Raw genomic sequence first — 11,174 nt, forward strand, 5'->3', positions numbered from 1 at the left:
AGCTGGCGGACAGAGAGGCAAAACAAGTGGCCAAAACAAAGGTGAAAGTAGAAGGGGCTCTAATTCCTGATAGGCAAATCTCTCTAGAAGGAAAGCCAGAATATACCAAGGAAGATCGGAAACTTATCACAGGCTTGGAAGGGTCATATAATGAAGAGGGGTGGGCGTATACCCCACAGGGAAGACTAATTATTCCCTCTCGTTTACTGTGGCACTTGATACGGGAGGAGCATAGGAAAAGGCATTGGGGAACAGAGGCTCTGTATAAACATTTAATAAGAGAAATTATGGCTAGAAATTTATATACCACGGTGAGACAGGTGACTCAACAGTGTGATCTTTGCCTCCAGACTAATCCTAAAAATACTCCCAAACCAGAAATGGGCCAAATTGGAAAAGGCAATGGGCCTGGACAACAATGGCAGGTTGATTTTACAGAACTTCCAAGAAAAGGGGGGTATCGATATTTGCTGGTATTAACCGATACCTTTTCAGGTTGGCCAGAAGCATTCCCAACTAGAACAGCTAAGGCTCGGGAGGTAACTAAAGTATTGGTACAGGAGATTATACCACGTTTTGGGGTTCCAGCAACCATATCCTCTGATAGAGGACCACATTTTGTCTCAAAAGTAGTACAACAAATTAGCCACCATTTGGGTATAGATTGGCAGCTTCATACCCCATACCGCCCTCAGTCGAGTGGCCAAGTGGAGAAAATGAACCACTTAATCAAACAGCAAATTGTGAAATTGGGACAAGAAGCAAACTTGACGTGGCCTCAGTCTCTCCCTTTAGCCCTTTTGCGTATAAGAACGAGACCAAGGGCAAAGGAAGGACTGAGTCCCTTTGAAATTCTGTATGGACGACCCTATGGAATACAGAGGGGGATGTCTATGCAAGCTGGGGATGAAATTATGACTTCCTACATGGTGGCATTGAGCAAACAGCTCAATAGAATTGGAAAGCATGTAATTGGGACCCGGGGAAGAGGTCTAGATGAACCTGTGCATGATATACAACCTGGAGATTATGTATATGTAAAGTCTCTTGCAGAAAAAACCTTGGAACCACAGTGGGAAGGACCATACCAGGTACTCCTCACCTCCTTTACAGCAATCAAGATCAGAGAGCAGAATGCCTGGATACACCACACTAGGGTAAAAAAGGCACCACAAAAACTCTGGACTTCTGAAGTTCAGGGACCCCTAAAGCTTAAACTGAGAAGGTAGAATGTGGATTAAGGTTTGTGTAATCCTGGTAAATCTACAAATGATGAACATAGCTGCTTGGCAAGGGAATTTGTATGTTCAGCTGACTCAAAACATCACTAAAATCTTAAACAAGACTGATTGTTGGGTTTGTATCCAAATGCCAAGGCATTCTGGTCATGGAGTGCCTTTAATAGGTATCCCATTGTCATTGAATGTCTCCTGGACAAATAGATTCTTTTGGGAAAGTACCACTCTTAGTAAAGATACTCAAGCCACGTGGGGCTGGGAGTTGGAAATAAACACAATAGTAACCAATACCTCAGGAGACCGCTGCCTGGTAAGCTCGGGAAACGGTACGTTTGTTGGGGAGTATCTAAATTGTAACAAAACTATCTCATTGAACATGACGAATATTGACCCAGTATTTCAATCGTTTAATTATACTGGTCTTCCGGTTCCACTGGGAACAGGATGGTACTGGTTGTGTGGCACAGTGGCCCGTAAGACTCTGCCTCTAGGATGGCGAGGAGCCTGTACTTTAGGCGGTCTGGTCCCCAACATCACTATTATTGACAAAACAACACGGAGTCCCGTAAGGAGAAAACGGGGAATCAATTCAATTAGGAGCCGGAGGACAACAATCCCCTAATAGAAAGGCCAACGGGTTTTCATAGCTTTGTGCGGTGGCTGATCCCATCTCTAGGGGTTAGCGAATTGGAAAAGGCCATAGTAAATATTTCAGCTGTAATAGAAATAATAGAGAACAGAACAATAGATGCTATTCTTGCACTCCAAGAAGTGGTGACTGGGTTATCAAAGATAATATCACAGAATCGCATGGCCTTAGATTTATTATTGGCCTCACAAGGAGGAGTATGCACAGTAATCAACCTTGACTGCTGTATGTATGTAGACCAGAGTGGGCGGATTACCGACGACCTCCAGGAGATCAGGAGGCAAGCAAAGATCCTACATGAGGTAACACAAGATGACACCTCTTGGAGTTTTTCCGAACTCTGGGAGAAGTTAACCTCCTGGCTGCCAAATTTAACATGGTTAAAACAATTGTTTGTTACAATAACAGCAATCATCCTTTTATCCATAATCCTTTGTATAGCAATTCGATGCGGCTTGTGGTGTTTTAAGAATACAGGAGATTCCTACAGTGAATGGAAAAGAAACCAATTACAACAAAGGCTTGAGTCTAACAAATATTTTGAAAAAATGCTAGATAGAGAAACACTATACTAGAATTAAATTAAATACAGTAAAAGAATTTACTAATTTTCTAGAAAAGGGGGGACTGAGAGAAGGAGTTAAAGAAATTTTAATAGATATGACATTGATTAATTATTGCTGTGCATCCTAAGGAATCAAGTTGATAAATAGTGCTTAATGTTTTGCTAACTACTTGCTTAATAATTTGCTAACCATTGTGCAAACTATTTGAAGCAGAAAGTCTTGCAATTCTTCACGAAAGACAGTTCCCGGTAAGGACTAGGGGGGTCGCTTCAAGAACCAGCTAAAACCGACCCTGCAGCTTGAATGAAAGCCAAGGGATAACTGAGTTTGCGCAAGAACAGAAGGTTACTAGCGGTGACGAAGAGGAGTCACCTGCCTTCATCCCCACGACCCCCGACGACCACCACCAGGAGGCACTGCGCAAGCCCAGACAGGAGGAGTTTATGAAAATGACCCCTTGGGACTAATTTTAATATGAAGCGGGGATAGGTCATGCATATGTATAGGCATATTGTGAAACTTTATGTATATGTAACACTTGGTTGCATAAATTTAAAGTGAGTTGCCACGTAAGGCGCGCACGGTTTTGGTGGGACTACCCCCCTGTGCTGCCCAGCGCTGAATAAACATACCTACTTTACAATCTTACAGATTGTGGAGTCCGTTTTCTGCATGTCAGTTTGGCGAGCCAGCCAGGAGGCACTCTGCTTGGCTGTGGGATCGACTGCGGAGCAGACGCCCCTAGGCGCGCCCCGAGCACTTTCCTCGGAGGAGCCTCCACTGCCAGCCGCTCACCGCAGGAGCAGACAACAACCTCCTGAAGCCGCGGACCAAACGGAATGTTTTACTGCCGCCCCGATGGGCTCTCTTGGGAGGTGTGCTGTCTCCCTGGGGCTCGTATCAGGGATGTCACTGAGAGACTACCTAGCCTCATACAGCCCACAGACTATTATCCACTACTGGTGTTTCATGTGGGTGCCAGTGACACAGCTGGCAGCTGCCTGAGAAACATCAAAAGGTATCTGGCAGGTTAACTCGTGGCTCAGGGAGTGGTGCTACAGCCAGGGCTTTGGGTATCTAGACCATGGGGTGTGCTTTGAGAAGCCCGGGCTGCTAGGGGCAGATGGCATGCACCTAACCGGTAAGGGGAAGAGTGTGTTTGGACAAAGACTTGCCAGGCTTGTCCGGAGGGCTTTAAACTAGTGTTGCTGGGGGAGGGGGAGCACAGTTCAGCCCACTGCTGTCAGCATGGTGCCAGTGCCAGCACCGAGGGTCCAGAAGCTGAGGAAGGATCACAGATAAGTGCAAATGAACCTAAACTCTGGTGCAATAGCACCCCTGTTGCTTCAGCCAGCAAGTCAGCTTTGTTTGGGGCCCAGCTGAAGTGTCTCTATACCAATGCACGCAGCATGGGGAATAAACAGGAAGAGCTGGAGATGCGTGCACACAAGCAGGGCTACGACCTCGTTGGCATCACAGAGACATGGTGGGATGACACATACGACTGGAGCATCAACATGGAGGGGTATAGGCTTTTTAGAAAGGACAGGAAGGGGAGATGAGGAGGGGGCGTCGCTCTCTATGTCAGCAACTGGCTGGAGTGCGTGGAGCTCCGCCTGGGGATGGAGGACGAGCTGACAGAGAGCTTATGGGTCAAGATTAGAGGATGGGGATGGACAGGGGACGTTACGGTGGGGGTCTGTTACAGACCGCCTGGCCAGGAGGACAGAGTAGATGAAGCGCTCTATAGCCAGATAGGAGCAGCCTCACGGTCACAGGCCCTGGTCGTCATGGGGGACTTGAACCACCCTGACATCTGTTGGAGAGACAACACAGCAGGGCACAGGCAGTCCAGGAGGTTCCTGGAATGCGTGGATGACAACTTCCTCCTGAGGGCGATAGAGGAGCCGACAAGGAGGGGTGCCATGCTCGACCTTGTGCTCACCAACAGGGAGGGACTGGTGGGGGATGTGAAACTGAAGGACAGCCTTGGCTGCAGCGACCACGACACGGTGAAGTTCAAGATCCACGGGGCAGCAAGGAAACTACATGGCAAGCTCTCTGCCCTAGACTTCAGGAGGGCAGACTTCAGCCTCTTCAGGGACCTGATGGGCCAAGTGCCATGGGAGGCAGCCCTGGAGGGAAGAGGGGCCCAGGAAAGTTGTTCCATATTCAAGGAGCACCTCCTCCAAGCACAGCAGAGGTGCATCCCAATGAAGAACAAGGGCAAAAAGGCCAGGAGGCCTGCATGGATGAGCAAGGAGCTCCTGGATCAACTGAAAGTAAAAAAGGAGGCCTATAGAGGGTGGAAATGGAGACGGGTAGCCTGGGAGGTCTACAAAGAGGCTGTGCGAGTGGCCAGGGATCAGGTGAGGAAGGCCAAAGCCCTGGCAGAACTGAATCTGGCCAGGGATATAAAATGCAACAAGAAGAGCTTTTATAGGTACGTAGGGGACAAAAGAAAGTCCAGGGAAAATGTGGGCCCCCTCCGGAAGGGAACTGGTGTCCTGGTTACCCAGGACATGGAGAAGGCTGAGGTTCTGAATGACTTTTTTGCATCAGTCTTCACTGATAAGAGTTCTTGTCCCAACACCCAAGCTGTAGAAGGTGCAAGCAGGGACTGGGAGGATGAAGAACCGCCCATTGTACTCGAAGAGCAGGTTCGGGAACATCTGAGGAACCTAAAGGTGCACAAGTCCATGGGACCTGATGAGATCCATCCGCGGGTCCTGAGGGAACTGGCGGATGAAGTTGCCAAGCCACTGGCTATCGTATTTGAGAAGTTGTGGTGGTCTGGTGAGGTCCCCGATGACTGGAAGAGAGGGAACATAACCCCCATTTTTAAAAAGGGGAATAAGGAAGACCCGGGTAACTACAGGCCGGTCAGCCTCACCTCTGTGCCTGGCAAGGTCATGGAGCAGCTTTTGATACTGTCCCGCACGACATCCTTCTCTCTAAACTAGAGAGACGTGGGTTTGATGGACGGACCACTCGGTGGATAAGGAGTTGGCTGGATGGCCGCACTCAGAGAGTGGTGGTCAACGGCTCAATGTCCATGTGGAGACCGGTCACGAGTGGCGTCCCTCAGGGGTCCATGCTGGGCCCGGCCCTGTTCAACATCTTTGCCGGCGACATGGACAGTGGGGTAGAGTGCACCCTCAGCAAGTTTGCCGATGACACCAAGTTGTGTGGTGCCGTCGACACGCTGGAAGGGAGGGATGCCATCCAGAGGGACCTTGACAGGCTGGAGAGGTGGGCCCGTGAGAACCTCATGAAGTTCAACCAGGCCAAGTGCAAGGTCCTGCACCTGGGTCATGGCAATCCCAGGCACAAATACAGGCTGGGCGGGGAATGGATTGAGAGCAGCCCTGAGGAGAAGGACTTGGGAGTGCTGGTGAACGAGAAGCTCAACATGAGCCGGCAATGTGCTCTTGTGGCTCAGAAAACCAACCGCATCCTGGGTTGCACCAAGAGCAGTGGTGCCAGCAGGTCGAGGGAGAGGATTCTGCCCCTCTACTCTGCCCTGGTGAGACCCCACCTGGAGTACTGTGTCCAGTTCTGGAGCCCCCAACATAAGAAGGACATGGACCAGTTGGAGAAGGTCCAGAGGAGGGCCACGAAGATGATAAAAGGGCTGGAGCACCTCTCTTATGAGGACAAGCTGAGAGAGTTGGGGCTGTTCAGCCTGGAGAAGAGGAGGCCCCGGGGAGACCTGATAGCAGTCTTCCAGTACCTCAAGGGGGCCTATAAGCAAGATGGGGAAAGGCTGTTTAGTAGGGCCTGTTGCAATAAGACAGGGAATAATGGTTTTAAAATAGAGGGGGGTAGATTTAGATTGGATATTAGGAAAAAAATTTTTACGATGCGAGTTATAGAACACTGGAACAGGTTGCCCAGAAAGGTGGTGGAGGCCCCATCCCTGGAAACGTTCATGGCCAGGCTGGATGAGGTTCTGAGCAACCTGATCTAGTCGGGGATGTCCCTGCTCCTTGCAGGGGGGTTGGACTAGATGACCTTTGAAGGTCCCTTCCAACCCTAACCATTCTATCATTCCATGGTTCTATGATAAGTATTCAGATCATCCTAGTTTATGCAGTGGAAAAAGCAATGAATTTAAAGCAAGTATATTTTATGAAAGAATGAAGGGGTTTAGGTAAAAGAACATGTATTCACATTTTAAAGTAAACTTTTAATATGCAAAACTAGTTAAATTTTATATAAGACTTATTCAAGACATGTCAGGTTATAAAGTTCACTAAAGGTTAATAAGCTTTAGTAATACAGTAATATCAGTGTATGAGCACAAATTTGTAATTCATACCCCCCCCGAAACTGATTGTCTCTGTTACGCAATCAATCATAACTGCTTCGATGAGTGATCTTGAAACTAAAGCAGGAAGACAGCTCCTCTTTTGAAGTATCAACTATCATTATTTACTCTCCTAAGTTAGATTGTGGGACAGAATTTATCCTCCTAATTTCCTATTAAATTGGAGAAAGAAAAGGACAACACATAACATAAACACATTTTCTGCTGCAGATAGTCAATGTATGATTACTGATGGTGTTTTGAGAAAAAACTCATTGAAACAATTTCAGTGCAACTGCAAATAACAGATAAACACTTGCCTTATGGGCAAGAAATGGAATATGAAAAATTAATTTGTTTTGGACCAATTAGATTATGATTTATAGTTATACTTACCCGCTCACAATATTTGAACCTCATCTTTAACTATATAGGATCTTTCTTGGACTAAATTTTGAGACTGCCATTTTCTAATGAAGCACAGTGAATCTCAGATATCTGACTGATGTCTGACTGATGTCTTTTCACTCACTAATCCCAGAAAAAAATATGTATTATGTAGTATGTCCTTTGCCCACCTCAACAATGTAAAGAAAATCTGCTACTGTGAAAGGCAAAATAGAAAAATCATGATTAAGCCTCAAGTAACTGATTAGGGAGCACTGATCTCTTAAGTTACCACAGTATAAATGAGGAGAATTTGCACTACTGAAATTCCTCACTCGGACCTTTTATGAAATTGTATTAGTATATACACTAATGCAAAATACTTACTCATGCAAAAAATGTATGGTGGTGGTGGTAACATCAAAAATACGTGTCCTATCAGACGATTGCCCAAATACAAGGCAATTGCAATACATGAAAAAAAGCACAGGAAGTACCTCACTGTATAGTTCTGTGCAAAATACTTAGGGCACTGATAGCATATAGATAATATATCACAGTGGAAAAAAACAGAGTCTATATTTACATCAAATCTCAGACTCTATTTATCTTGAGATAATGTAGTAAATGAAGAATCAAGATGTTCCAGGCTCTTTATTGTGACTGAAATGTAAAGTATATGTATCTTTGGTCTAGCAATTCATCCAAGCTTCAGGTATACTATTTCACCATACAAATTGTTTTGTGGCTTGGTTTAAATTATGTTATATGACTTTTTTTTTTATGATGAAACTGGCTTACTAATTGCTCAATTAACTTCTAACCCTTTCATCTGCTAACCGTCTTCACAGAAGTCTGGGAAAAGGCCGAACACTGGTCTACACTTGAATCTGCATTTTTTATCTAACTATAAATAGCTGAAAAACAGATTACATTTCATGTTGTACATGCAGGAACTTGTCATATTCAGTGAGGCATGTCTGAGTGGGATTAAATGTGGCAGTCGCAAAATGTTCTCCTCAATTCATTTATCCATTATTTTCATAATGCCCAGCTAATTTGCATACTTTCTTGCATTAGAAATATTCTTGAAGTCTCACATTGTCCCCATGTTTCCAAAATGTATGTGACAAAATTGTATGAGCTCTTTAGCTTTCTCTTTTATCTTTTTTCTTTTTAACAAGTTGAGACAGCACCCAGAAAAGGAACTGCCTTATCAGGAGTCCATAAATACAATTTAACATACTTTCCAAATCGTACTGGAATAATCCATTCAGGACAATCAACATTTTTTGAGCTTGGTCTTCTAGTATCCATATCAGTATGCTTCAGATACAATTGACTACTTGAAAAAAACTATTTTATTTTTACTCAATTATAGGAAGACTTGTCCAGGAACAGTAGAATCTTTCTAGAATTTAGAAAGAAGCACTTTCTAGATGTTAGCACAAATAAGCTGGAACCTTTCAGGCAATATTTCTAACAAATCACAACAAAAAATAAGGGTATTAGGCATAACTAAAAATCACAGCATAAGTATTCACATGAGGCATTTTAAAGTTTGCACTAAAAATGTGAAAATGTAGATTATTTTTTCCCTAGCTCAAAAAGCACACTCTTCATTTAATGTTTTTGAAAAAAAAATAGTTTTCAGTTTACACTTACACTAGTATGTGCAGCATATTTCTTGTCCAGTTATGGTAATTTCCTATGATTTCTTCCTTCTTTTACATGTAGTGATGCCCCCAAACAACAAGATTCATAAATGGTTCACTGAAGGAGCCTGTATGACTGATGTCTGCAGTATGCTGTCATTAATGCCATAAAAACATAAGACACTCATTTCCAGTTCCATGTGGAACATGACACAGAGATCCAGTGATGCTGTAGTGTTTTGATAACCCTTGGCTCTCCTGAAACTACCCATATACTTAATAGTAAATATGCAAATTAGGTTCAAAAGTTAAATATGCATTGAGAGGATAGCTTGGCTTTTATAACAACCACCGTGCACAAGATATATTGCTACTGAAAATTTATTTTGCTCCTTCTTTCCCTTTCCATGGTTCACTCAAGGAAAGGGGAACAGAAGGAAAGGATACAATATCATTATTGTTATTTACAGGCTTCAGTGCTTTTCTTAACTGGTAGCTAATATATGACTTATGCTGGTCTTTGATTGGATCTTATTTCAGTGATGAAATAGGACAGAGATAACAGTAATCTTGTAACAGAAGGGTAAGCCTCTCTCTTTCTTATGGTCAATCAATTTGACTTACTGAGTGTTACTTATACAGCATATAGTTTACGGTCACTTAAATATGGAGTAAGCTAAAAGATTCAAGCGTGAGAAGAGATATGGCTCTGCTTATCCTATTAAATGAGTACTTTATCTTTTACCTGACAGAGATGGTGTCGTAGTTCAGCCCCGATCAGGACCAGATTACGCAGTCTCTCTCTCGCTCCCCTCACCCTCCAAGAGAATAGGGGGAGATGACATAAGAAAAACAGCTCAAGGTTTGAGATAAGGACAGGGAGAAATCCTTAAAGTTACCGTTACGGGCAAAACAGACTCGACTTGGGGAAAACTATTCATTTATTTCTAAAACTAGCAGGAGAATGAGACAGGGAACAAGATAACCTCCCCCCAGCCCTCCCTCTTCCCAGGCTTAACATTATCTCTACTACCTTCCCCACCCCGAGCGGCACAGGGGGGAAGAGGGAATGGGGGTCGCGGTCATTTCATCACGTGTTCTTTCACGCCGCTGCTTCATGGTCAGGGGAAGAACTCCTCATATTCCTCCCCTGCTCCTTCGTGGGGTCCCTCCCATGGGCCACAGTCCATCGTGAAACTGCTCTGGCGTGGATCATTGTTGGATACCTGGAGAGCCAGGGGCACTTAGTGAACAATCCAGACCGAATGGAATTGTTATGTTTGTGAGCAGCAGGCCTCAAGGACATCAATGAGGCCGCTTGTGAGAAAGTAATGAAGCCGCCTGTGAGAAAGTACTGAAGCCACCTATGAGAAGATAATGAGGCCGCCTGTGAGAAAGTAATGAAGCTTCCTGTGAGAAAGTAAATGAAGCAACCTTGAGAAGAAAGAAAACAGCTGGCATATGTGACTGGGAGCTGACCATGAAGAAGGGTGCAGGTGGAGAGAGCAGTGTGCGTGAACAAAGAGACTTAACGAATCATATTTTAGCTAGGAGCGTGTGCATGATATAGTTAACCAATTAGTAGAGAGCTTGCTCATGATACGGAATTAGAAGGGCTATATTAACCGGGATGTATCAACAATAAATCGGCATTTGCTTGATCATATTGGTTGTGTGCAGTGTCCGTGACTTCCACATCAGCAGGTCATCTCTTCCATGGGGTGCAGTCCCTCCAGAACAGCTGCCCCAGCGGGCCCTCCATGGGCCACAGCCTCCTTCAGGCATCCACCTGCCCTCACATGGGGTCCTCCACGGGCTGCAGGTGGATCTCTGCCCCTCCGTGGACCTCCATGGGCTGCAGGGGGACAACCTGCTCCACCATGGTCTTCACCACAGGCTGCAGGGGAATCTTGGCCAGGAGCAGCATTACTCCTCCCCCTCCTTCTTCACTGACCTTGGTGTCTGCAGCCGTTTCTCTCACAAGAAAAATTCTTCACAACAGGCTGGCAGACGCCTCTCAGGATCCTTTTACATCTCATTCACATCTCATCTCCTCTCCACTTCTTGCAGCCAGGCCGGGCTGAGTTGGGCCCAGTCAGCTGCCCAGCAGGAGGCCAGAGGGTGAGGCCTGCAAGGCCCACAAGGCTCATGCCTCCCCCTCTCTGCCCCTGCTCAGCTGCTTCACATCATCTCTACTTTTTTTTTCTGTTTTCCCCTTCTTAAATACATTATCGTGGAGGTGTTATCAGGGAACATTCTGCTACCAATTGGCTCGGCCTTGGTGTCGTGGTTTTGTTTGGGGGGGGGGGGGGGGGGGCCTAAGGTGGTAGCTTCTGTAGGAAACTGCTAGAAGTCACTCCCCTTTGTTCA

The 11,174-nt window shown here is 45.4% G+C and overlaps 1 protein-coding gene across 1 annotated transcript; it reads left to right on the forward strand.

The window, feature by feature from the left end:
• The first annotated feature begins 1,614 nt into the window (after positions 1-1,614).
• LOC147596733 (endogenous retrovirus group V member 2 Env polyprotein-like) lies at positions 1,615-2,462 on the forward strand. Its single transcript, XM_086769627.1, is given in 2 exon segments — positions 1,615-1,846; positions 1,849-2,462. Coding segments are annotated over 2 exon segments (846 nt in total).
• Positions 2,463-11,174: the final 8,712 nt, after the last annotated feature.

The sequence above is a fragment of the Chlamydotis macqueenii genome, chromosome W (genome assembly GCF_036417535.1).
Source record: "Chlamydotis macqueenii isolate bChlMac1 chromosome W, bChlMac1.mat, whole genome shotgun sequence".
Lineage (NCBI taxonomy): Eukaryota > Metazoa > Chordata > Aves > Otidiformes > Otididae > Chlamydotis > Chlamydotis macqueenii.